Genomic DNA, 27,460 nt, shown 5'->3' on the forward strand with positions numbered 1-27,460 from the left:
GAGGGTGGGGGGGTGGGGTAACTGAGCGATGGACATTAAGGAGGGTAAGTGATATGATGAGCACTGGGTGTTATGTAAGACTGATGAATCACAGGCCTGTAACTCTGAAACCAGTAATACATTATATGTTAATTGAATTTAAATATACTTAAATAAAAATAAAATAAATTGGTATGGTCCAGCAAAGAGCGAGCGCTTGCTCTGGAAAGAGGTGACCATAGGTGTAAAGGGTAGGCTCTACCATGAAGTATCTCCCTAACTTCAGTCAGGTCATTGAATTCTAGTACCTTGGCTACTTTGAGGTAGTATTTTCCTATCTCCTAGTGGGGTTATAAGCCTAGTAGTACCTGGCACAGAATATTCTGCAACCGTATCTTCCTCCTTCCCTGTTGTAGAATATTTGGATTTCAGAGAAAGTACAAGAAGCAACTGATAAACATTTATTGCAATGTCTGCTTTATCCTCTCAGACATCTAAGTCTACTATATAGGCATCTTTTAGTATTTCGGTCAGGTAACCTGTCAGAGGTCACATTCCACAGGAAAGCTGATATTCTACCCATATTCTTTTCATAGAATGTGTGTAAATGTTTTTAAAGTATAACCAGTAAAAAGTCCTGGTGATATTGTTGAGATACGTACTTTGTTGAGTAGACAACTTTGGGTAAATTCTTAAACTGTGTTTTCTTATATATGTAACGTGGAGATACAGTTAGATAATATATATGAACCATTAGCACTGAGTCAAGTCCACAAAGGACAAATGGTGTTATTAGCATTATTACATGTATAGCTTTACCAGGTGGCAGTAACTTGTTTCCCCAGCAATCATCAGTCTATTTTCCGTCTCTATAGTGTTGCCTTTTCTGGATACATAGACATGAGATATGGTCCAGTTTTAGCATGTCAGTATTTGGCTTTTTATTGCTCAATAATACTTTTTTAGGGGTATTCCACATTTTGTTTATCCATTTAACAAACTCAATGGACATTTGGATTGTTCCTACTTTTGTGTACAAGTTTTCTGATGATTTTCATTTCTCTTGCAATATATACCTAGGAATAGAATTGTTGCATTATATGGTAACTGTGGTTGACATTTTGAGGAACTGTCAGACGGTTTCCAAAGTGGCTACACCATTTTTACTCCCACCAGTAATAGATGAGGGTTCTAGTTTCTACATCATGGCAATACTTGTTCCTGTCTCTTTTTTATTATAGTTACTACAGTCATCCTAGGGAGTGTGAAGTAGTGTTCGTTGTGGGTTTGATTACATTTCCCTAATGATGTTCAATATCTTCTTTAAAGATATGTCTATGCAGATCCTTTGCCCATTTTCTAATCAGGTTGTCTGTTGATATGTATTTGAGACACAAGTCCCTTATTAGATGTATGATTTGCATAATGTTCTCATTTTGTGGTTTGTCTTTTTTACTTTCACCATGGAGTCCAACTTACCAATCTTCTATCACTCGTGCTTTTGGTGGCTTATCCAAGAAACCATTACCTAACCCAGCATCATCAAAATTGTGTTTTCTTCTACGGGCTTTTATAGTTTTGCTCTCAAATTTAGGTCAGCGATCCACTTTGAGTTAAATTTGCAATCGATGTGAGGTGTAGGCGTCCAAATTCATTTTCATGTGGACCATCCAGTTGTTCCAATAACATTTGTTGAAAAGGCTCTTCTTTCCCCTAGTGAATTTTGTTGGCCCTTTTGTCCATAAATGTAAAAACCCCCGTGTGTATTCCTGGACTCTGTATTCCATTGACCTGTAGGTCTGCCTTTATCTCATTACCACCGTCTTGATTACTGTAGCTTAACTGATTCTTAGCCCCTGTTGTTTCACTTTTTACCTTTTTGGGTCCTATAATTTCCCACCTTCACCCAGCCTGGCAGTATTTAAATATTATTATCACAAATGCTGTATCTTCACCTGAGCCTGCATGAATAATCACCAGGAGTTAAGATATAAGTGCTACAGGCTTCATTTTATTCCTTACACTATACATTTACCAGGGGCAAGAACATGTTTAGGTGCACTGATTTATATTAATGATTGTTTCTAAAATTCTCTTTTCTAATTATAGGATAACAGTCATCCTAATATGCCACCAGATGGTCTCTCTTTAAAATCTGTGTCCAGTATAAATATTGATCAGCTTAGAATGAAAAATGAGGAACGGATGCGAAGACTGAATGAACTTCAGAATAAACCAATTAATACAGGTAAATGGCTAGTCTTAATGGACTATAGCACATCCGTAAGAACTGAAACCTGTTTACAGGGAAGTTTTCACTGTTGGCTGGGGGTGGGGATGGGTGGGTTGAGGGGAGATGGAATGACTTTTGAAATCCCTTTGAGTTGTAAGGCCTAGACATAGACACTATCCATCGACACTACCCAGGAAAACCTGGACTCAGGATCAGCTTTGCATCAGATTCTTCCAGAGAGGGTATGCTTTTTTGAGTGGATGCTATTTTTTTTTCTTTCTTTTTTTAAGATTTTATTTGTCAGAGCACAAGCAGGGGGAACAGCAGGCAGAGGGAGAAGCAGACTCCCCAGCAGGGAGCCTGATGCGGGACTTGATCCCAGGACCTTGGGACCATGACCTGAGCCAAAGGCAGGTGCTTAACCAACTGAGCCACCCCGGCATCCCTTGAGGGGAATCTAAACAGATGAAATTTTTATTAAATATATCCAGGCTTTCTTCGCTTTCAGCAGGGAGAACAGTTAGCATCAGGATCTCACTCTCCTTACTGAAGTGAGCGATTATTAGAAATTGACAACTTTGAGTTCTTTAGATAACACATCTGTTATAAATTTATAGTACTACAGAGAATTCTTTTTCTTTCTTTTTTTCCTTTTTTTAAAACTTTTTTGCTTGGCTTTCAATGCCATAGACAAAAGCAAAGTAGCCTCAGTTTAATGTTTTTAGAATAGAAGCCAAGGTTTAGTGTTTCCCTCAGGGCCTCACGGTCTCTCGCTGCTCGGGTGACCAGCGGGTGGAAGTGTGCTCAGCAAGCGCAGGCAGGATGGTTCCCTAGGTAGCTCGCGAACCAGCCCCTCCATACTAGTTTTAGCAAACAGCAGAGTGGTCTTTTGGGACAATTCCCTTTAGTCTGTTCAGCTACATACAATACTTTTCTAATAGCAATTTTCCTATCTTCAACACTTTATTAATTTGAAACTATACTCCTACAATCTCTAACAGTCAAGGTATCGTATGTTCTGGTGGCAATTCCACACCAAACACCAGCATATATGGTAAACTGATGGAGCAGTACTTTTCACATCATACTTGAAAAAATGTGGACCAGTGGGAAACAGTTCTTTAAATCTGCACTGAGGATTACCTATTCCTCAATTTCTTTTAGAACCAGTAAGGGTAATGAATATTTAACAGGGACATAGTTAAATTGAGAAAAATAGAGCATTTGAATAATCTTTTAAAGGTTTTCAACTTCTAAACTTCTTTTTAACATTGTCCTTTCAAACAGGAGCTTTTTGGTACGATGTGGACTGATTGCTTATTAAATTGACTGCACATATCCCTTTGAAGGGCTAATTCTGCACAGACCGGGAAATGTAATTTAAAAAAAAAAATGACATCACAGGGTAGGAAGACAGATTTTCTTATTATATCTAATAAGTAAAATACAGAGATAGCTGAGTACATTCAATTAAAGAATGATACTTAAATTAAGGACCTACCTTTTAATGGAGTAGACACCAACCTCTTAGATTAGCTGCAAGAATGGAAGTAATTTCATTTCCTGTCTACCTGTCTAGTGCTTTCCTGAGAGGATTTCATTTCCTTAGAGCATTGTTAACAGGTTTGGAGTATTTCTAAAACTTTGCTGAATTTAAAAGTTTTGTAAGATTATGTACACTTCCACAGTCAACTTAATGTTTGGCACCCCCTACTTTGCTCTCTTTGGAATCCCTGTGGGTGTTGGTACTATGGAGTCACCTGTTCACTTGACCGTTTTCTTCCTACCTCTAAAATGAGGGGCCTGGCCAAAATAGTATTGTGTATGACAATACTATGGAGAAATGCAGGGCTGGAACAGGTTAAATTATAGGAAGGAGATCTGTGTTCGTTTCACCTCCTTGCCACCAGTGTTACCTGAGTCCTGTCCCTCTTGCCTTCTTTAGACGATGAGAGTTCACTGGTGGACCCTGATGACATGAAGCATGTGGGGGACGATGGATCAAACTCTGTAGCAACTGAGCCCTGGCTCCGCCCAGGCACCTCAGAAACGCTGAAACGATTCATGGCTGAGCAGCTGAACCAGGAGCAGCAGCAAGTTCCTGGAAAACCAGGCACTTACAACTGGCAGGGTCTGTCTACTGCCCATGGTTAAAATAAATCTGTATTGGACCCAGCAGTGCCTTCTAAGGTGAAAGGAATGTCAAATCTGAACCTTTAATAATGTGTGCTACTTTTGGCCCCTATGTGGAAGTTACTTCATGAGTTTCATCTGTATATAAGGTGTATTTTTTCCCATGATGATGTATAATGATGTATATTATGTACATAAATAAAAGGCAATGATTAATTTATATAATGTAGAATTATATACAATTATTTTTGCACAGTTTTGCCATAAATTGGGGTGGTAATGAACTCTTGGAATCAACTACCATATGTGCATTATTTTAAATAATTCTGCTTGTAAGAAAGATAGATAAGGTGACTAAAACAAGTGTCTTTACTGTAAAACCTGAATACGCTTGTTGTATGTACATTTGCCATTGTTAACTGCTATTCAAAATAATTCATTTCATTTAATAAATATATTGGTTGGTTGTAGCTGTATTTCAGTTGCTAGGTAATGAATCAAATGTGCTAGTTATTTATTTCATTTATAGCTACTCCTTCAGTATACATGATGGGGGAATCATAACTGATTTTAGTCCCATGAGCCATACACTATCACATCTTTTTGCCTCTGTTTATGCAAAGGAAGGCATTACTCTAATTTATATGACTTAACTACTACTTGATAGAAATTATTTTTTATATCAATGTCAATTTCTTATTTTAAATGGAATTGAGGTTTCTAGACAAGGTGTTTTAGAAGTTGAAGACAGACAGGACCACCCAGGGGCCAAGGACAGACACTGGAATACTTGCTGTGCCACCATGGACCCTTGGATAAGTGAATCAATCTTCCTTATCACTCCATAAGTGGCACCTTTAAAAAGTTAGTTACGGATTAATTCGAATTCTGAAATAATTCTTTGGTCTTTAGCATTAAGATGGCTGAGAACACCCCCAGCACTACTACTGGCACATTTCCACTGATGGAACTAATGGCGGACAGGATAGACAAGTTTACTGCAAGTGTGAAATTTCTCCATTTTGAATTTTAGCTATACATTTTATACTCAGTTTTGCAACCTAACCATTGTTTGTTTATTTTTACTGTGAAGATTATTCCTCTTGTATCTTCATTTGCAAGTATCATTAAAGCCTCTGTCTCCTGTAGGGGGTCCTGATCCTACACCATAAAATAACAAGCCACCAAGTCATTTGAAACACTTACCCATCAGATAGATTGGAAGGTCATGGTGGTTCCCAGCTACCAAGGTGGGTGACCCCCAGAGCTCTAGCATCCAGCTGAGCGTGCACAGGGCTGTCTGGGGGTAGTAAATATGGTACACCTATAAATGCATTGTTGAGTAACTCATCTAAGGTATGAGAGCAAAGACCGAGCAGTTCTATTTTTAAACACAATCATTATCTTGATGTGTTCCATTTTCCATTCAATGTCATCATACCACACAACTTGAACAGACTCCTAGGACACACAGTGCCCCCCTGACAAACTGCCTGAAAAGGGAGTTCAGCTCTTTCTCTCAGCATTCACACAGTATCGCCTTATTTTGGGTTATTAGTACACAAAATTTTAATTAATTATGAATATCCTGTAGCTGAGAAAGCACAATCCTAATGCCAAAAGCTGGAAAGAAAATATCAGAACTAAAGAACATTGAATTTGTAGTTCTGGCCAAGTATATTCCTAAATTGTTTAACTTTTAACAAAGAATCCATGAAACATGGGGCTGTAGATTACACAGGTTTTGATTGCACTGATGAAATAATCCAAAAACTTTATTGACCTATAACCTGATTAGAATATGCCAGATGAGAATCAATATTGTACAGAAAGTTGTACAGAATTTTTTACATAGAAAACTTTACATCTGTACCATATACATTTTATCCATCTGAAAAAATTTTCTACATCCACTGTTAATACGGAATGCTTGACAATCTTGTCTTTTTTTTTTTTAACCATCAGAGCACAATTCACAGTATGAATACATTTCCAGTAAATCTAACTCCCCCCATCCATGCCAGATTTGTTATTTTAACATATTCAACATTAAATTCTGTACATAGAGTAAAATCTACATCAAGCCCCGCCACCCAAAAGAAAAAAGAAAGTGACAGCAACCTAGATTCATTTTGCAGTGATTCAAGTTTCGGTCCATGAAGGATCAACTCTATTTTAATGGCTCATCTTTAGAAGCCCTAAGAGAAGTATATTACAGGTAGTTAGGTCAGTAGGAGTATTTTCTACCTTTTTTTTTTGTTGTTGATCATGACAACTGTCAGCCACAACAGCTTCCTGGGCATGTTAAACCCTCAAAATTACCAATCCCCCCCAAAAGGGCAAAACCAAAACCCCACAAAATAAAAAAAAAAGTTCAACCCAAATGTTTAGTGCATTTGACAAAATATTATAGGTATTTAGCAAATGAATAAGAAAATAAAGAAATTAAAATAAAACTGCAGGAAGAACTATATAATGTTTAAGATTTTTATATTACAGACCTGCATCTCTGTACATTTTTCACAGAAGGATGATTACCAGTATCTCAGATAGCCTGAGTGTGCAAAAATCTTCAGAATAAGAATACCATAGTTGCTAAATATCTTTTACCATGAACAATAATTTCTTCTTTCCCCCCCACCCCCCAATTATAAACATTTTATCCTTCAAAATACAGCTCTCCTGAGTTGTACTTCTTGCAGAAGTTCAAATCTTTACATCTAGAGTTCTTTGGGTAAAGTTTTACTTCCACACCTGCTGAAAATATGTGGGGCTCTCCCTGCAGCCAAGGACAGGGAAGGACACATGAAAACAAGCTGACACTGTGGAAACAGGCTTTCTGCTCAACATGAGCCCAACATGACAAACAGAATCCACCAGATTACTAAATAGGGACTGGAGCGTTGCAAGTTTGAGTTACAGATCTAAGCATCTTACCAGTAACCCTCAGACACTGCAATGCAGAGAAACCATTTTTCAGGTAGGAAACCTCAGCTCCAAGGTCCTTTTTTAAAGAGCGGAGGGATGTAAACGCCAACAGAAAAATACCAAGTTGCCATCATTGCTTGTTTATTCCAAGTTCCTGTTCAGGTGGTTGTGATATCTGAAAAACTACTCCAATTCGCAGAAAAAATCTTCTAAGAACGGCACGAAGTTCAGGAATCAAGTCAAATTGCATAATTTCACATAAGAGAGGGTAGTAGAATGATGCATGAGCTTTAAACTGGGGGGAGAGGGGGAAATTTCTCCATTAGTAGTGCTTGCATTCCAAACCACAGCAGCTCAAATGCCTTTAGAGTCAAACCACTTTGGGGCCCGCACTGATCAGAAGACAGGAAAGGCATCTGCATAAAGCAGGGACTATATTGATTATGGAACTGAAAAGAGAAGTATTCAAAAGACTCACTTAATACAAACATTCACTTATCTATCCTTATCTTGAAAAACATTTCCCATTACATTTCCTTGACAAACGTACGACAAACTTTCAGTATTTATCATTGTTTTTCCTAGATAATAAGCAAAAGAAAGAAGACAAGCAGGAACCACAACTGAGTTTTTATAAGCTACGGGTTATTGAAACGATATTATTTATTAAAGTTTTAATTTTTATGGAAAATTCTACCTAATACTGCAACATAAAATTGCAATCTCCAGGCAAAGGTCAGACTTTCCACATTCAACTGATGTACTGTGGTCGTCTTTGCCGGAGTTCCTCAATCTCTGAATACAAGTTGCCTGCCTGTTCTCTCTCTGCTGCTCTCCACACTCCACAAGGGACTAGGCAGCAGTATGACTGATGGTGGCACGAAAGCCTGCGGCAGAACAAGACAGACTGGGGTCTGGAGGCCTTCCTAGCCACGTGGCTGTCGATGCCTCGGCTCGCTTCTCCAAGCTTTACCCAGCCCCGCAGTCAGAGCAAAATGCATGTGGCCTAGAGCACGTGAGTTGGCATGAACATCTGTACGGCACCAGGTGACACTGCACAGCCTCTCTGGGGCCCCGTATAGCGCCGTGACTCCAATCGCAGGCTGCCTCACTAGGCATTTTTAAACCAATTCAGGGATCACGGCAACCCATTTCCAAGTATATAAACCATAAGGTGCTGTATTTTTTAAGGAGGGAAACGCATATTTTTGAAAACCTGAAATAGGTATTTATATTTAGTTACATATTTTTAATTTATCATCATTTCTGCTGGTTTCAAATTCTTAAATGAGTTTACAGCCCATTCGCTAGGGGCTCTGTGTTACAGGGAACCCATAAATATGCCAAAGGAATGGCTGAAGCCAGAAACAGTGTTGCGTAGGAGCAGAGTATAGGGCCAGAGGTTGGGCAGGGTGGCAGTTTTCAAAATGAAGCAGGAAAGACTTCAGGGGTCAGGGTGGGTACTGCAGGGAACTGCAAAGTGTGGGGGACCCAGCGGCTTGTCAGAGTGTCCCAAAGGATTCTGATTTCTTCTTTACTGAATCCCCTACAAAATTACTGCTTAGAGAACAAAGCAGGGTAAGGAGGGAGAAGACTGAAGGGCTCATGCGGAGATGAGCCACCGTGGTCCAGGACAAAGTGGCAACACGGCCCAGGCTTTGCTGGATCTGCCTGAGCCACAGGTCTGCAAGCTGGCGCCCCTGCCTCCCGCTCGAGCATGATGCTGGTCAGGCTAGAAATGCTGGGCTGGAGAGGACATCTCATACTTACCCTATTGTCACTTATCTTTAGAACTTTAGTTAGAAACAGAAGCAGTAAGTTAGTCCAGGCTTCCCGGTGACTCTCTGACGTTAGAGTAAGGAAGTAACTTAGGGCTTCACTGCAGACACTGTAACAGAGAAGGCTCACTTTGACATGCGCTCTGTAACTGCTGCGATGGGCGTTCACAGAGAAAGAACAGCTGAGACGAGGCAGAGGGACTATTAACTATTAGGAACTGGCTAGAGTTTATCCGCTAACACGAATAGAGTGTCAACATGAACGATACTTTTCAAACAGGAAGAAAACCAGACATTAAAAGAAGCCATTGCAATGTATCAGGAAACGCATTTTTCTAAAAGTGTCATTGAATTTCAGAGCCCCTGTGTGGTAGCACATGTACAAGCCTGGCGTCAAGACACGGGGGCCAAAATCTGGGGTGGCTCTTCCCTTCACTCACTGAGACACTTCTGGGTCTTAAAAGTCTCATCAGTAAAGGGGGAACAGGGACTAAGTCATCTCCTGAAGTTCTAAAATGTACTTAATTGATCTCTGAGAACATCTATTCCCTGAGAATACACAAAAACACATTGCAGAAGACAGCATTCTTTCTGAATGGCATGTTTCATTCTTAGCATGAGTTTAAAATTTAAAGGACAGAATCTTAAGTTGTCACGAAGTAAAAAGATAATGCGAAAAAGTAACACAAAACTCCAAATATTTTTTCAAACTAAATGTAGGCAGGCAGGTTTTCACTCGCATATGATCGGTTTGTAAAAATGCAGTTATCTGTGGCATGAAAGAGCCTAAAAACCCTGAAGTTTTAAATTTTAAGAGAGAAAACTTTCTTACTGTCCCAGAGCAGCAACAACAGACATGATTTGCTCATGTCACTAACTGTGCAAAAGTGCGTCCATCTGTAAGACTGTATCTAATTTTCGCAATTTCCTCCTTAGGCCCCAAGCTATTTCCATGGTCCTGCAGCGGGGCTGAGATGTGGACTCTGCCCTGAGTGCAAACCTAGAGGCCCTTTCCTACTCTGCACCACGCAGCCACATGGGTCAAAGGCAGAACGTGAGCCAAGAGTCTTACTTTAAAAGCCTCTGCTGGACCTCTTCCCAGGCACTAACCCGGCTCTCATCCATGTACATCCGGAAGAGAATGCGCAGCCCACACGCAAGGCTGCTCGTCTCCTGCTTCAGAAGGTTAGGTTTGGATTTGCCTTTGAAGCCTGTAGAAAAGGGAAGTTTCCGGGATTAATTTGGGAAGGCACCTTCCCAAAGACAAAACAGCCTTGTATGAAGGCACATTTTGTGTAGGCCCTGCTGTGGTATCTGCTGCTTACAAAGCTGAGCTGCCCTGAGCACAGGGCCTCAGCAGCCCCGAGAGTGCCCACAGGGACAGGAGTCACTCAGAGAAGGCACACCTCGAGACTGTGGGGGAGATAAAATTGGGCTGGAGGCCCAATTGGAAGGCGATTTCTATGTTTAAAATATCCTCTCCTTTCAAGCTAGGGGGGATTTGAAACACAAAACAATGTTGGCTTGGGAGAGCGGAACTCTTCAAATGAAATTGCACCTGAAAGCTCCAACAGCTTACAGGAGGGCTCCTGGATGAACAGGGGCAGACCTCTCAGCAGTGAGAATGTTTCAAGAGGCCACCAGCACTGTGGAGGACCCAATGTGCACGAAAAAAAGGAACCTGGTGACTTTAGCAGGAGCAGTTCTGGTTGAATGGCAGTAACAACTTGGGTTAAATAAAGGGGAAAAAATATAGACTACTCTCCCCAGAAGTTAGGTTGTAAAGAGGATGAACAAAGCCATGGGCTTAATTAGGAGTTAAACAATAATTTTAGATTAAATAAAATATGCAAATATAAAGTACCCAACACTATTTCAGAGAGTCTGATGTTCAATAAACATTAGCTTCCTCCTTTTCTTCTTCATATTCTGCTGCCTTTCACTTTTCCAGCACTGTTTTTTACCTACTGGTGCCAAATAACTATGTCTTAAATAAAAAATTAGATGTCAGTTTGTTATACTTAATTATATATTTATATAATTATATTATACTTAAATTTTCCAACTTGTTCAAAAATGTGCTTCCCTCCCTCAAAACATTCACTTCCATTCTGAGGTGTGGCCACTCCCAGATAAGCATGGAGAAGTAATATGAATACATATGCAAGGACTTCCTGTTCAGGACCTTCACGCACTTTTTCTCATAAAAGGGCAGCTTTTAGTATAACAGTATCGACAGGGAGGCCCAGGTTGGGTGCACAAGATGAGAAAATGAATGGTCAAATCAGTCAAATAACAGATTGATTAAACAAGGGGGAAACAAATTTCCCCTAGCAATTAGCTTATTATATTACACATTATATTATACATATATTATATGCATATTATATTATTATATATTATAATAGGTTTATTATAGATCAGAGAAAGGTCTGGCTAGTAGACTGACTTCCTACTATTATTAAGGTAAAAAGTTCATAGAGTGAAATTCATACACCTGAATTATACAACAATGAATTCTGATAAATGCACACCGTTAATGGTGAACATTAAAATGTGATACTCGCGCAGCTTACCTGCTTTCCACAGAGCAGTCCTCTGTTCATTGTTGGAATTAAATGCTTTTGCAAATCTATGGGACTCTAATAAGCAGTCCAGTAGCTTAAAAAGTTGTTGTGATGTTAAAAAGCGGTACATTCCTTGATCTTGTGTATCAACTCGAACATCAAAGTCCACAGCGTCTCTCTTTGGAAAACAAACCACCACAGCACACACATGCACACACAGTACAGAGTCACAAATTTTAGTAAATTTAGAACTCAATGCTCCCCCAAAGATCAGTTTTAAGAGCAACCCACAGAACTGAATGTCTTTTATCTCAACAGGGAATAGGAAAAGGTCCATCTTTTGTTATTAAATTTCCAGAATCTTCCTTCCCCGCATCCTGGTCATCAAGCACCATCTCCTCTCTAATGCCCTCCTCCTATTTCCTGACTCCAGAAGCTCTTCCCCTGCCGGAGCTACAGCTCTTCACTGTTCCTTCCCCGATGTAGGTCCTCTCTTCTTAACCAGTATAGACACCATGGGCTCCAGTTATAATTATTCTCTTGAATAATCCCTCACTCTTTTTAGATTAATTGGCTGGCAAAACCACCTACTCCACATCTACACCCACACAACAGACACGACTGGAGAAAACCAACTGGTTTTAAATCCAGTGGGCTCTGGGTGCTGTCCAGCAATCCTGCCCTGCCCTGGTCCGCTTTCCTGGACGACTAGCTCATGGTTTCACTTCTCCAAATATCTAAAACTCTCTTCCCAACCTCATGTGGTGGATGATTTTTCTTCTCATCTCTATCAGAAGAGACCTCCCACAAACTCCCAACAGCAAATAGACCAAACTTTCTGTGTTAAGAACCCACACACTTTGTTGCTTTCCTGTTACGATGCATGAGTGGCCGGGGCTTCCATTCAAGACAACCCCCCCGGGGCTGGCACTACATGCTGTCCCTGCTCACTTCACACAAAGATTGTTCTCCAACTGCCCCCGTCTTCTGCACTCAGTTCTCTTTCTTCCCTGGAGAACTCTCATCAGGGAACGTGCTGTAATACCAAGACAAAACAAAGCAAACCCCTCTCTTGACCCTTCATCCTCCTCCAGCAATTATCCTATTTCTCTGTACCCCTTTACAGCAAAACTCCCCTTGACTGAATTATCAATATTTGCTCCTTGCAATTCCTCTCTTCTCTTGTACCCATTTCCATAATGCTTTTGTCCTCAACATTACAATTAAATGCAATGTCAGGGTCATTGAAGTCAACCAAATTGCTAGAGGGCGATTCTCAGATGAAATATTACTTGACCCACTAAGCATTTGACAGAGATGATCACATCCTTCTCCTTAAAACATTTTCTTCATTTGGCTTCCAGGATACCACTGTCTCTTGCTCTCCCCTTGCCTCACGGATTCTTATTCTTGGGCTCTTTACCAGCTGCTTCAGTCCCATGGTTTTAAATGACATTTCTGTGATGAAGAGCCCCCAAATCAAATTTCTAGCATGACCTCTGCTCTCTGCTCTTAAGTCCAGACTGTGAAAGCCAACTTCCTCCTCAACGTAAAAGCAGCTGTCCCCCCACGTCCGTACCTGTGCGGCGGCTAGGTTTTCGGCATCTTCCTTCTTACTTGTGGCTGGGAAGAACACAATGTTGTCGATAGTCTGGATGAGTTCCAGCTGCACAACACATTTAATCAACAGGGCGGCAAACAATTTTTGTTCTGGAAATTCTGTGAGGAAACCCACCCCAATGCACATGCAAACAAAAATTATTTTGAATCCTTTATAATTTCTATGACATTACAATGCTAAGGAAACATTCGTATGTATGAAGGTTACCTGCACATATCACACTGAGGACACACTGCTTTTGCACAAACACTACTCAATAAAAGTTAAATCAATTTTTAGAAAAGCCTTACAAAATTTTTTAAATAAAAAAAAATTCCCAAGGACTAAGAACAGTAAATAATGCTCAAAAAGGTCCCATTACAAGTTTTAAAATAAGATTTAGGTTGTTCTTTAATAAAAGGTAACAAATGGATTAAAACTAAGACTTTAACAGTATTTACTGGAACTCAAGCTTGACCTTTGAATATAGGTAATACAAAAACCTACACCAAAAGAAAACAACGGGAACCAGATCTGTGAGAAAGGAAGTAAGGGACAGCCACAAATTTTGACAAATGGGGTAACACTGTGGGCTCACCAGAGCACGTTTTATTTGGATCCAGGTTAGAAGTTGTAGCTAACTATATTTTCATATGCATCCATAAGCAAAGAAGTCTATAAAAGTTATGCTAAGTACATGATCACAAAGCTAACTGAATTTCAAAGTAACAAAATGCTCTCCACACTGCGCAGGCAAGATGAAACACAGCTAACTCCTCTAGCCTGAACGAATCTGCTCAACAAGATGTTTCTGACAATCCACCAGCTTGTAAGGACATGTTCATAGAAGAACTTTGCATTTCACTGACCATCCCAGTTAAGCAAATGACGAAGCACAAGGTCAGAAAAGAGGACTCAACTACTGAGATGCTGCAGGAGCTTGGCAGTGCTGACATGCGGCTCTAAGGGAGGCGCAAGGTCATACCTCAATCCTGGGATGTCAGAACCAGCTTTTCCAGTGAGCTTTCCAGGAGGCAGATGACTGCCCAAGAGGAGCAGCCTGTTAACCACTCCAGGGGAATGGCTCAGGATTGGAAAACTTAGAATTCTTCAGTCTCTACTTTTGCTTTTATTACAAATTTCCTTTTGTGGCACCAATTTGTGGAACTTAAATTCATGTTTTAGGGACTTAAGGGGTAGCAAAACAACTTGTATAAATTTATTCTTATTGAGGTCATTGATAAAGGCTCCTTTCCAGGTAGTTTTCGGAAATGCTGTTGTATTTAACACTTACTACTAGATTGCATGTCAAAAAAAGAAAAAAGAAAAAAAACAAAGAAGCCACAAGTCCCACAACTGTCTCTTCAGTGTTTTTCCTAGCCCTTTACCTCAGTCAGAGCTGACATGTACCAGTTGCTTCTTCACCTCCCCCATTCAAGTCATAAAACTCAGTTCCTAGCGCAGGAGACTCCTGGCAGCACAGCTGAACTCCCAAAGAGACCTGGGAGTCAGCTGATATCTACAAAACGTGTTCTCATTAGTTCTAACATCAGCTGCTAAGGGTTGGAAGAGCCTTCAGCAGGGTGAACCGAGAGTATGGCTGAGTATGCTTTCTGGTGTCCCTGGAGGATAAGGATCTTAACTTCAGACTCACCAGCAATGACCAACAGCATGTTTGGGGACAATATCTATTTGCACAAATTTTACAACTAGGGTTGGCTGACACTGCCAGGGTTACATTAGGTGACTGTGTCACTGGTTCACCCAAGCTAAGCAAAGAGTAACTATGTGGGACAGCCAGTACTGAGCTGAGGCCGGATGGGGCAGTGATGTTTTCTGCAAGTGTACAGAGAGAAAGAGCTAGCTGCCCTGCAGACAGGATGAAGTACTCAGGTCCATGTTAGGATTCTTTTCTCTGAGTAGGAGAGAGTCAGACAGCAGATGGCCGCCTCATTCAACAGAGGAACCATCACCTGTCCACTTAATGAAAAGGCTCATGGGAACATGGCCACCATTTGTTCTTCCCCAGCTCCACCTATTCTGAGTCAACAATCCCATGGTGAACTTTTCCTGAAGAACTTCAAGGGCAGAGTGAGCAGAGTTTCTGATAGAAGAAAAGCAGCATGGGTCGTCAGCTCAGCGTGGTAAGGGGAGCAACAAGCACTCTGCTCCAGTTAAAGGTATGTTTCTAGATTAGCCATGCGAAAACTTTCTAATGTGTGATGACCATGCCCTTCCTTTACAAACCTAAATATGTTTAAATTCAGTCTTGGGGCTGAGAGACAGAGAAGTCACTCACTATTCTGTCCTCGTGGCACGTTCCAGCGCAGGCTAAAGCTGTCATGGATTCCTGCACAATCCATGCTGTTCTCCAGAGAACAGGAATCAAAATGAAAATAAGCCACTCACCACTACCTATCTCCCTTTTAGGAAGTTAGGAAAACACACTGAATGAAGCTAGAAACTCCTTTCAAGTAGGATACCAAATCTCTCTTCTCTCAAGAACAAGTCTAAGCACCTTGGATTAATAAAAAAAATTCCCTGAAAAAAAAATTAACTCAAAATGGATCAGCGACCTAAATGCAGGGGCTAAAAGCATAAAACTCTTTAAAGGAAACATCAAGGAAAACCTTCGTGACCTTAAATCTGGCAATGGATTCTTAGCTATGACACCAAAAGGAAGCGTAAGAAAAAACAGGTAAATTGGATTTCATCAGAATTAAAAACTTTCTGCATAAGATGATGTTATCAAAGAAATGATAAGACTTATACAACAGGAGAATAGAAGTACCTGCAAATCATATATGTGATACAGGCAGAGTATCCAGAGTGTGTAATAAACTTACAATTCAACAACAAAAAGACATAAACAGTTTAAAATGAGCAAAGACACGAACAGGTATTTCTCCAAAGAAGAGACAAACAGCAATGAGCACATGAAAAGATACTTAGCATCATTAATCATCAGGGTGACTGCACAACACTGTGAATGTACTGAAAATAATTTTTTAAATAAAAGATTTACTTATTTATTTTAGAGAGAGAGCACACACACAGGGGGCGGGGCCGAGGGAAAGAGGGAATCTCAAGCAGACTCCCTGCTGAGCTTGGAGCCCCACATGGGGCTCGATCCCAGAACCCTGGGACCACGACCTGAGCAGAAACCAAGAGCTGGCCACTCAATCAAGTGAGCCACCCAGGCACCCCTAAAATGGCTACTTATGTGAATTTCACCTCATTTTATAAAAGCAATTAGAGTTGCCCTGTTTTCCTCTAGGGAGGAGGTGGCTTTTCCTTCCTGTTACAATTTTCCTTCAGTAAACAAAGTTGGATCAGTTTTGTAAAAAAACAGAAGGGGTTCCCCTTCTTTGTGAAAAGAACTAAGAGGGTGAGCGGAGACGTGGTGTGGGGCAGCTGAGTTTTGTAAAGTAGGCTGGCTCCACAGGAAGCTGGGTGCGCCTGCTTAGAAAGCACTACAGAGAAAGGCCCCTCAGGCCCCACTTTTGCAGAAAGGATATGGGGAGGACATGCAGAAAGGAACAGAGAGAGAAGACTCATGTGCTGGAGAAAAGACTTATGTCTGACACAAACATTAGCTAAAGCATTTGTGGAAAAAGCTGGTACTACAGGTGTTAGTGGATGTCCAAGTTGGAACACACACAGTAACAAAGTGCCTACACTATCAATGACAGTATGGAATTGTTAATATCAAAAGTGAAAGCAAACATTTCATCCTTTACCTACATAAAACAAAACACTATTTTTATTAGGAGAATTAACTCACTTGCTGTATGTTTAATTTTGCTGACTTCTTCGTTCACAGTAGAAACAGCAACCAATGGCGCTTGCTGTCTATTATCTGCAGATCTTGGCTGAACAGAATCATGAATATCTACAGATTTCTGTGATATTGTATCCTAATAAAACAAAAAATTCATTATAAGTACAACGAATAAAGCTTAAGGATGAAAACAGTTTCTAATATGCTGTTTTTGAAAAAAATTACGTGTCACCACGAAAAGGACATTCTACACAATGTGATTACAGACGCAATGAGAAGATCAACTGAAGTTACCTATGCTGGCGGCCTTTAAGAGAAAAGTTTCCTTTCTAACCCTCATTTGTCTCGGGCCTCGTACCACCCAAAAGCAATAGATAAAAATGCCAAGCTTCACTGTGTGGAAAAGTAGTCAGCAATATCCATTAACTCTCATGAAATCTGTTTAAACAGACCCAGATGTGGCAGAGGTGGGGATGTTTCTGCAAGCTTGGTGCAGGTGCTGCTCAGGAAAGCTTTGTAGGGGTGAGTTTAGGGAAAGACGTTCTGTCATCCAAAGGATTTGGCGACTGAAAAGGTCAGTGAGAAGGTGACTAACTGCGGGTGTGGTGCCATGAAGAAAAGCTCAAGTTCAAGTCCAAGAGAACTACACCAGACTTTCGCTCCAGCATTAGCTGTAACCTTGGAAAAGCAAAGAACACTCTTGAGCTAAGGTTTTCTGACCTGACAATGGAGAGGACACTTTCCTTTTAAGTTATAAGGATAAGGTAAGAAATGCAAAGCACTAGCACAGGGTCAATGACAGTTGGCATTACTATTCCAGCTTTATTTTGTTACAGCAATACAACACACTCCAGACAGAATCCAGAACCTGGTTCCAGAGGAACTGAGAATTCTAACCTAACAGTCTTAGCCGGAAGCGACTTCACCTGGGTTTCTGAAAAAAAGGCACGGGCTTACATTCCCAAGAAATAGTGCTAATCAAAATAGTATTTTAACTTAGATTTAAAATATCACAGTTTATGGTTTTTCATTTGCTGTTCCGTATAAAATGGGGATAATGTACCAAACTGGGTTCAAAACATTGCTGAAAGGATCAAATGTGAAAATATTTTTTGAACAGTGAAGTGCTACACAAATCTAAAGCCATATTATTGTTATAATTGTTCTTACTCATCTTTGCATTTTCCTTGTTTAATACACAAGAGGCCTTTAATAATAATTATATAGACCCAGTAGAGTAGTTGGGTAATTTCTTTGGCCATTAAAAAAAATTTTTTTTAAGATTTTATTTATTTATTTGAGGAAGAGGAGAGAGAGAGAGAGAGCACGAGCAGGGGGGAGGGGAAGAGAAAGAAAGAGAAGCAGACTCCCTAGCAACTTGGGGGATTGATCCCAGGACCCTGAGATCATGACCTGAGCCAAAAGCAGACACTCAACCGACTGAGCCACCCAGGCATCCTATAATGCAGTTTTAGATAAATACTTAAATGGAAGAATGCATATAACAACACTTCTAAATTTGTAAGTCCTTTAAGGGAATGTTTGTTGTTTAAAATTAACTATAAAAAAACCAAATGTCTCTTTTTAACTTGCACATTTTAAGAAGTATATTTTAAGGGAGAAATTAATCAGTTGACAGAATAAAAAATGTATCGTCTTCCCGAATATAAGTGAAAAGCACTGTTTGTTTTTTGGAAGGCACTGGTTTTTAAATTCTTTTGGTCATTGGCTCTTTTGAACATTCTGATGATTTCTAAGAAGCTTCTCCCCAGAAAACTAAATGTACACAAAAACTAGTCACAGTAGTGGGGATTTAAAAAGTCTCCTTTGGGGGCGCCTGGGTGGCACAGTGGTTAAGCGTCTGCCTTCGGCTCAGGGCGTGATCCCGGCGTTATGGGCTCCAGCCCCACATTAGGCTCCTCTGCTATGAGCCTGCTTCTTCCTCTCCCACTCCCCCTGCTTGTGTTCCCTCTCTCGCTGGCTGTCTCTCTCTGTCAAATAAATAAATAAAATCTTTAAAAAAAAAAATTTAAAAAAAAAAAAAGTCTCCTTTGTATCAGAGGAAATTTTTTAACATTAGGGCATATTGTTTTCTCTTTTTCTGATTAACCAATGTAAACGAGGATGATTTTTTGGTAATCTTTGCATTTTTTAGAACAGCTGTGTACCAGAAATATGCCCATACCTCCCCTTTAAAAAAGGACACTTTAGTGGAAAAGGAGGAGCTCCTATGAAAGAAATCTCTACATATCGAAGTGGAGACATCTCTTAAAATGTTAGTCTCCAATCCAAATAAGATTTCATTTTTTGAAGAACTACATATAATTAACTGTATATAAAAATGTATGGAAAACAGCTGGAAAGATATACATCACAGTATTAAACACTGGAGTTGCTCAGTCGTTAAGCATCTGCCTTCAGCTCAGGTCATGATCCCAGGGTCCTGGGATCGAGCCCCACATGGGGCTCCCTGCTCAGCTCGGAGCCTGCTTCTTCCCTCTCCCACTCCCCCTGCTTGTGTTCCCTCTCTCGCTGTCTCTCTGCCAAATAAATAAAATCTTGAAAAAAACCAAAACAAAACACTGGAGTTGTGGTTGAAGGGGGCAGTATAAAAAGGGACTTGCATTTTTTTACCCTATTTTCTTCTGTACTACCCCCCCAAAAAAACGTTAGCTGGGTATTTTTCTATTTTTAATTTTCAAAAAACAGTCCTTTACCAAATCAGTAGTGGATATGCACCTGTGTTGGATTGTCACACAGGTCACACTGCTTCCAAGTTTGTGGAAATGAAGGAGAAGACTGATTGTTGTTCTGGGAAGTGGAAGTCGGCCCGAAGTTCCTGAAATCTGGTGACGCCGCCATAGTTGATACGGCTCCTGAGAAGCCTGTGTGTGTGGGGAGCTTCTCTGACTATTCCCCTCTGGGCCATTTTGCTGTTTGTGACATGAGACAGACGGCTGCTGTGGGGGTCATCAAAGCAGTAGACAAGAAGGCAGCTGGAGCTCGTAAGGTCATCAAGTCTGCCCAGAAAGCTCAGAAGGCTAAATGAATACTATCCCCGATACCTCTCACGTGGTGGAAGAACGGTCTCAGAAATGTTTAAACCAATTGGCCATTTCAGTTTAATAGTAAAAGACTGGTTAATGATAACAATGCATCATAAAACCTTCAGAAGGAAAGGAGAATGTTTTGTGGGCCTTTTATTTTTGTGTGTGTGTGGCACAATTTTAAGTTATTAGTTTTTTCTAAGTTATTAGTTTTTAAAATCAGTACTTTTTAATGGAAAACACTTGACCAAAAATCTGTCACAGAATTTTGAGACCCAGTAAAACCAAAGTTTAATGAAAGAAACAAATAAGAGTAAATAAACAAGGAGAAGTCCTTCAGTGCACGGCAAGAAATACTCAGCCGAGAACGGCAGTGAGTAAAACACTGCAATTTATTGGCAGACTGTAACTCATACAGAGAAGAGAGAGCAAAGGAAAGCACGGTGAAAGGAGGGGTAGCAGCAGCTCACAGAGAAGACTGAGCAGATCCTGAGGGGCACCAGGGGCTCCGTTCCTGGAATGCGGCAGCAGCCCAGCCCCCGAGCACTCACCCCGCACATGCAGCTGCAGCAACTTTATGCGCATTACCCGAAGTAACTCTCATCACACGACTCACTCTAACATGAGGTTAGGTAATTGCTGAGGCCACAGAGCTAGTCACTGCAGAGCCAGGATTTCATTTTAGGTCTGGCATCAAAGCCCACGCTACGAACTACTATACTATACAGCAGAGGTAGGAAAAACAAAAGCCCACAAAGCAAGCAGGACGTGGGCCAAATTTAGAAAAACAAAAAAGAGAGCAAGCTCATTCTCGGCTTGAAACAGGACTTCCTAAGTGGTGGAGTCTGTAACGAACAGACAACTCCTACAGATCAGGGTCACAGAGCAGTGTGGCCCCAATCCACCAGATGTGACTGTTCTCTCAAGATACATTTGGAAATCGAAGTTTTAGCCACTGACAGTTAAGAAATTTAAAAGTTGTGGGGGTGGACAAATGGACCAATGGACACTAATAAGCTACCTCTGGCTTCCTGGGTTTAAAACTGAATAAGGCCAGATTAAATAACAGTACTGTTTCAATGGTAATTTCCTGATTTTGTTAATGGCACTATGATTATGTAAGTGATTCCTTTTGTTTTGTTTTTTAAGGAAAAACATTAAAGAATTTAGGGATAAAAGGACATCTTATTTTCAATTTACTTTCAAAGAATTCTGAATGCGGGGTGGGACAGTGAGAGAAAAAGGAAGGAAGGAGGGAGAAAATGATTAAGCAAACGTAGTGAAATGATAAAGCAAATGTAGTGAAAAGAGAACATCTGGAGAAACGTGGTGTCATGTAGTTTTATGTGTCAACCTGGCTAGGCTCTAGGATCCAGTTACTCAGTTCCAACACAAAGGCAAGTGTTGCTGTGAAGACAGTCTATAGAGGTGGTGAAGACCTACAGCCAGTCGACTTTAAGGAGACTATCCTCAATAATATGGCTGGAGCTTCATGGGGTCCGCTGAAAGGCCTCAGGTCTCCCTGAAGTAATTCTGCCTGTGGACTGCAGCTGCAGCTCCTGCCCAAGAGTTTCCAGCCTACCCTATAGTTTTCAAATTATCGACACCCATAACTGCAAAACCAATTCTGTGAAATTTAAATTAAAAAAAGATAGATATATGCACATACCTATATTACACACACACACAGATACAGACAGATATTTCCCACTGGTTCCATTTCTCTGGTAGAACACGGACTGATACAGATTTTGGTACCATGAAGTGGGGTGATGCTATAACAAGTACCTAAAAATGTGGAAATGGCTTTGGAATTGGGTAATGGTAGAAGCCAGAAGAGTTCTGAGGCATATGACAGAAAAAGCCTAGACTGCCTTGAAGAGACTATTAGTAGCATTAAATGCGATTCCGGTGAGGATGCAGAAGGCGGGGAAATGCATGATGGAGAAATCTTCTGTCTTCTATTACCCTAAAGAATACATATATTGTCATGGACTAGAATGTGGACGGAAATATGAATGCTCAAAGTGCTTCTGGTGAGGTCTCAGAAGGAAATCAGGAACACATTACTGGATAATGGAAGAAAGGTGATACTTGTTTTAAGTAGCAGAAAACTTGGTTCAACTGTGTTGTACTACCGGGTGGAAAGCAGAATCTGTAAAAGTGATGAACTTGGCTATTTAGCTGAGGCTATTTCTAAGCAAAAGGTTAAAGGTGTGGCCTGGTTTCTCCTTGGTATTTACAGAAAAATGTGAGCCTTTAAAATACCAAAACCCTCAAGAAGGAACTACTAAGCAAAAAGGAACTAGCACTTGGTAATTTGGGAGGACCGTGGCCTGTCCAGATTGCAAAGGATGCTAAAATTGGAAAATTCACTGTTATGAAAGCATTTCTTTGGACAGTTAAACAGCATTTGTTGAAAGAGATTAGGTGTGTGGATCCAATCAAACATCTCAGCAGAAGCTTGGTAGAAAGATAACGTTATCCAGAAAGGTTCCATGAATAACCCTTTTGACATACACAAGAGACCCACAGGGATTTTAAGAATGATACACCAGTAGAAACAGAGCCAGCCTAGACTGAAAGGGACAGACATAAGATAAAATGGAGGAAGGTTATCAGATCTCTGGGATTCTACAGGCAGGAAATCGGCTACATGGCTGCAAACTCATGCTAACCTTTAAGAAGAAATGATTTAGAGAGCAGAGCTGCAGGGGCTTATGAAGGAGCCGTGGGCCCAGAGGGCAGAGTATCAAGGTACAGAGAATTAACCTCAGGCCTTGAAATTTTTTGAAGATTTTATTTATTTATTTGAGAGAGGAGAGAGAGAAGAGAGCACGAACGGGGGAAAGGGCAGAGGGAGAGGGAGAAGCAGACTCCCCACTGAGCAGGGAGCCTGACTCAAGGCTCGATCCCAGGACCCTGGGATCATGACCTGAGCTGAAGGCAGATGCTTAACCGACTGAGCCACCCAGGCGCCCCTCAGGCCTTGAAAATTAACAGAATTTGCCTTGCTGGGTTTTGAACTTGTTTAGGACCCTTTTATTCCTTCCAATTTCTCCCTTTTGCAATGAGGATGCTTATCCTATGCTTGTCCCACCACTGTATTTTACAAGCAGATAATTTGTTTTCTAGGTTTACAGGTCCACAGATGGGCATGGACGATGCCCCCAGAAGAGATCACATACCTGATCTAGATGGCTGTGATGATGAGATTTGGGACTTTTGATATGACGATTAGATCAGATTTTGGACTTAGATGCTATGACTTGAAACTTTTGGGAATACTGGGAGGCATGAATACATTTTGCTTGAAAGATGAACATGAATTTTTGGGTGCCAGAGGGTAAAAACTGCAATAGGTTGAACAGTGGCCCCAAAAAGGTATATCCAAGTTGGAACCTCTGGTACTTATGAAGGTTACTCGGAAAAAGGGCCTTTAAAGACGTAATTAAAGATTCTGAGATCAGGTGGCTTATTATCTTATCTTACAGACATAAGAGATGGCTAGTGTCCTTACAAGAGAAAGGAGAGGCAGATATGACACATAGCAGATTTGACTTTACACAGACATGTGAAAATGGAGGCAGAGATTGGAGTGATGTGTGTACAAGGAATGCCAAGGGTTGCCAACAGTGACTAGAAGCTGAAAAAGGCAAAGAAGGATTCTCCATTAAAGCCTTTGGAGAAAACACGGCCTGCTAATGGCCTTAATTATGGGCCTTTGGCCTTCCTAAGCTGGGAGACAATAAATTTCTGTTGTTTTAAGCCACTAAATTTGTGGTAATTTGTTTTGGAGGACCTAGAAAACAAATATACTGGGTGAAGGGTGTATTAAAATTCTTTGAACTGTTACTGTAATATTTCTCATAGGTTAAACTGTATCCAAATTAAAATTTTAAAATAAATACCCAATAATATATTTAGCTTGAAATGGAAATCCTTTTTAATTCCTCCCCCCCCCTCAATATGGAGCTTGAACTCAGGACCCCAAGATCAAGACCTGAGCTGAAATCAAGAGGTGGATGCTTAACTGAATGCACCGTTCAGGTGCTCCTTGGCATGGAAATCCTTATATAATCTCGTACCTGGCTCTTAAAACTCATGACATCATTTTACTCTATGTCTCAGGCCATCTATATTATAAAATAATTTAAAATACCTCCTTCATGGCACTTAAAGAAATAAATTTTAGCCACTTGGGAAATTTATCACTATGAAGCTTAACCTAAGAATTCTGGACAGATTTATGCCATCTTTTTTGAAGACCTGGACTCACATAAAAGAATGTGGCCCATGGTAAAATTACTTCTCACAAGCAATTTTAAAAATGATCTATTTATGAAAACTTACCAGTTGTTTTTCACTCACAGGAGACGGAGGTGGGGGAACAGTTTCTCCAGAAGAGGGACGCCAGGTTAACAGCCTTTAAAATACCAAAATCACACCAATCACTGTGAGTGTGAAACGTGACACATCCAACATGTTTTAAAACAGGCATAAAAAAAATCACAAGGATATGCCACAAACAATATAATCCTTCTCTACTGCTAAAAGCCATTTGCTGAAAAAAAATCTAGTAAGAAGTTTAAAATATGTATTTCCAGAAAACAACTGACTAGCATATAATATAATCAAAAGGGTACTCTGGTCATCATTTAAAAAAAAAAACAAAACACTTCTGAAAAGTTTCAAAAACTTTAAACTCACTCTTTCTAAGTATTAATGTCATTAAATATTTCCTAAAGTGAGACTGAGAAAAGTTTGAGAGTTTTCAAAAATTCACAGAACTCTGTAGATTCTATTTTTTTTTTAATGTATAAAAATAAATGAAATAAAATTTGGCCCGAAAGAGGAAACTAACTTGCCATCCCTGGACTGGGTACTTGGAATAAAAGATGACTAAGGCCCAAGTTCTTGCTTCGGAGAAGCAGTAGCTCCTGGGAAATGGAGTAGACAGATGGTAGATACATCATTTCAATTCAATATGGAAAGAACTCTGGTACAGTTATTTTCTATTAAGAAATGTTTATTAGATGATCTTTAAGATCATGTATCTTAACCTGACTTTGTAATTCAATAAATTAAAACAGAGGCAGTTCTTGAAACAAAAAAAGAATGTTTAGCCCGGCTGGTTTTTGTTAAGACTTCACAGGGACAACAGCTAGGCAAGAATTCATACTGTCTTTTGATATAAGGGCTACAGATAAACTCTGACAAAAATGGATCATTTGTCAAGTACATTGTTCCAACAAAATGTGCACAAAAAATAAGAACAGTTGGCAAATATTTATCCTTCTAGTATAGACCCACCTAGAGACTGCTTTCCTAGATATGTGTGGCCCTTTTGTTTGACTTCCAGCGTCCTATTTATTAGGTTACTTACAAGGGGATCATATCAGTGCAAACATCTTTCACTCATGTCAAGAAGTTGTTTATGACGCTTAATGAAAAACTGAACTCCTAGTTTTCATACATCGTTTTATGCCAGTACATACACATGTATCTACTTAGGATGTTTTAAGTAAGATTTAAAACATCTTATTAAGTAGATTTAAAAATTGTAAATCTAAAGTAAAATTTTGTGTAGGTCAGAGAGTCCCAAAGGTTGAGCTGGAAGTAAATTCAAGTATGTCCTATAAATAATAGGGATGCTTTTAGTCATTTAGTGAGACTATGTCTTAGTTTCTCCACTGATAAAAACTCCTTTACTACAATTCAATTCTGAATTCATTAGAAGATGACAATGAACTATAAAATATATTTGCAAATAAATTTTCCTTAGATTATTAAATCTACAGTAACAGAAATATATGTTTAGTATTTTTGTTGCTTTTTTTAGATTCAAAACCACTGCATGCTTTAATCTGGATAAATAAAACCCTATTAAAGTAGAATCACCTTACTATGACCAATGACCATATGACGAATCAGACTGAAGTGTCTGGTTTATATAAAGAATTTAATTCAAGTATTTGTTATGGTTTATAGGAGTCTGACTTGCAATAAATACAAATTCATGGAACATTCAGGTATTTTTAAAAGAATTTCTGTTAAAAAAAAATCACAAGTTACTATCAAACTTTTTATGTCTATTTTTCAACATACGAATATAAAGTTGAGTAAAATCTTCTTACGCATGTGGGATTGTGGTTTTGAAGATATCCAGTGTGCAGTTACAAGTTTTATCCCAGATTTCTAAGGTAAATTTCTCACCATTCAGAATAACAACATTCTCTAAGCAGTTTGTACCAGATCGTGCTAACTGCTCATTGTCTGGAAAAGAAAAGAGCAATTCATTTATGTATTGCCAGGGCCACAGGTGACATTTGTGTCACTATTTGTTATAGACCTACCTTGCTGCACACACCAGTATAGCTGGGCAAAAATATCATCCAAAAGCACATCACTGAGTACTTCTAAATACTGGGTGAATACATCACAGATCGCATAAAGTGCATGATTACAAGTTGTGGTCATCCATTCAGCTTTCTAAGGGAAAAAAGTCATTAAAAGAAGGTCAGACCATTCATCAACAACCAGAATTAAAGAATAAATATGTTTGGATATTTAAAAGCTAAGCCTGTCCATGTTCCTTTCAGAGCACTTACTTCCCTCTAGAATATTATAGTCACCTTGACTCAGTATCTGAGATCTATTTTTCTCCATTATTCCATAATAATTTATGTATAAAATAATTTATTTTTTGCATTATTTTTGATTTTAAAAAACTATCACTGAATTGTCTTGCTACTAACATTATGACTCTTCTCAAACAATATGCACGAATATCACAGCTGGCCTTGTTCCATAATATCACAGAACATAAAAGAGAAATAAAGAGGAAGGAAATAAGAATTTATCCAAGTGGGTTTAGCATAAATTTAAAATAAAACTTTCATGAAGTATAGTTACTTGAAAATACCATAAATGGTGAACAGGGCCATACAAAGTAAGTATGAATAATTTATTTTTCTCAAATACATAAAGGACTAATCTGGACTAGCTGATAATGTTCATATACAGTTTTGTGCCAGTGCATATACATATGTCTACTTAATCAGATGTTTTTGGTAAGAGTCTACCTGTAGATTTAAAAATCACAGATCTAAAGTAAAACTTCGTGCAGGTCAGAGAGTCCCTAATATTTGCATTTAATATAGCTGTATGGGACAAAACAAGAAAACCTGAGGCTCTCTCCCTGCATTTACTGAGATGCATATTAGTTTGTAGTAAAAGACAATGAAATAAAATAAATGAAACTTATTACTATGTATTCTTAACTCACTTCAGAGTAAGTCACTATGAATACCAAAGAAAAGCTTCTGGTATCTGTAGTTGTGGCAATATTAAAATGAGGAAAGAAACTGGAAGTTCAACAAAAACACTGAAAACAACCAATTCATTAACTCAG

The 27,460-nt window shown here is 39.6% G+C and overlaps 2 protein-coding genes across 9 annotated transcripts in view; one reads left to right on the top strand and one right to left on the bottom strand.

Annotated features, from left to right (window-relative positions):
- Positions 1-4,821, top strand: part of CSPP1 (centrosome and spindle pole associated protein 1) — a 159,437-nt gene extending 154,616 nt beyond the window's left edge. For 5 of the 6 annotated variants that reach the window (XM_019796556.2, XM_011221214.3, XM_011221215.3 and 2 more), the window contains 2 exons: positions 2,089-2,227; positions 4,158-4,821. In XM_019796556.2, coding sequence (XP_019652115.1) covers positions 2,089-2,227; positions 4,158-4,366 — 348 coding nt within the window. In that variant the 3' untranslated portion in view covers positions 4,367-4,821. Of the gene's footprint in view, positions 1-2,088; positions 2,228-3,499; positions 3,618-4,157 lie in introns of all 6 variants that reach the window. The other variant, XR_002142123.2, reaches the window with a different exon arrangement.
- Positions 4,822-6,102: 1,281 nt separating this feature from the next.
- ARFGEF1 (ADP ribosylation factor guanine nucleotide exchange factor 1) overlaps positions 6,103-27,460 on the bottom strand; it is a 153,624-nt gene continuing 132,266 nt past the window's right edge. For 2 of the 3 annotated variants that reach the window (XM_002916380.4, XM_019796558.2), the window contains exons 31-39: positions 26,403-26,538; positions 26,184-26,322; positions 24,400-24,472; positions 17,003-17,135; positions 13,198-13,337; positions 11,628-11,796; positions 10,124-10,262; positions 9,044-9,161; positions 6,103-7,568 (exon numbers count right to left, since the gene is read on the bottom strand). In XM_002916380.4, coding sequence (XP_002916426.1) covers positions 7,404-7,568; positions 9,044-9,161; positions 10,124-10,262; positions 11,628-11,796; positions 13,198-13,337; positions 17,003-17,135; positions 24,400-24,472; positions 26,184-26,322; positions 26,403-26,538 — 1,212 coding nt within the window. In that variant the 3' untranslated portion in view covers positions 6,103-7,403. The other variant, XM_019796560.2, reaches the window with a different exon arrangement.

Source organism: Ailuropoda melanoleuca, chromosome 9 (assembly GCF_002007445.2).
Source record: "Ailuropoda melanoleuca isolate Jingjing chromosome 9, ASM200744v2, whole genome shotgun sequence".
NCBI lineage: Eukaryota > Metazoa > Chordata > Mammalia > Carnivora > Ursidae > Ailuropoda > Ailuropoda melanoleuca.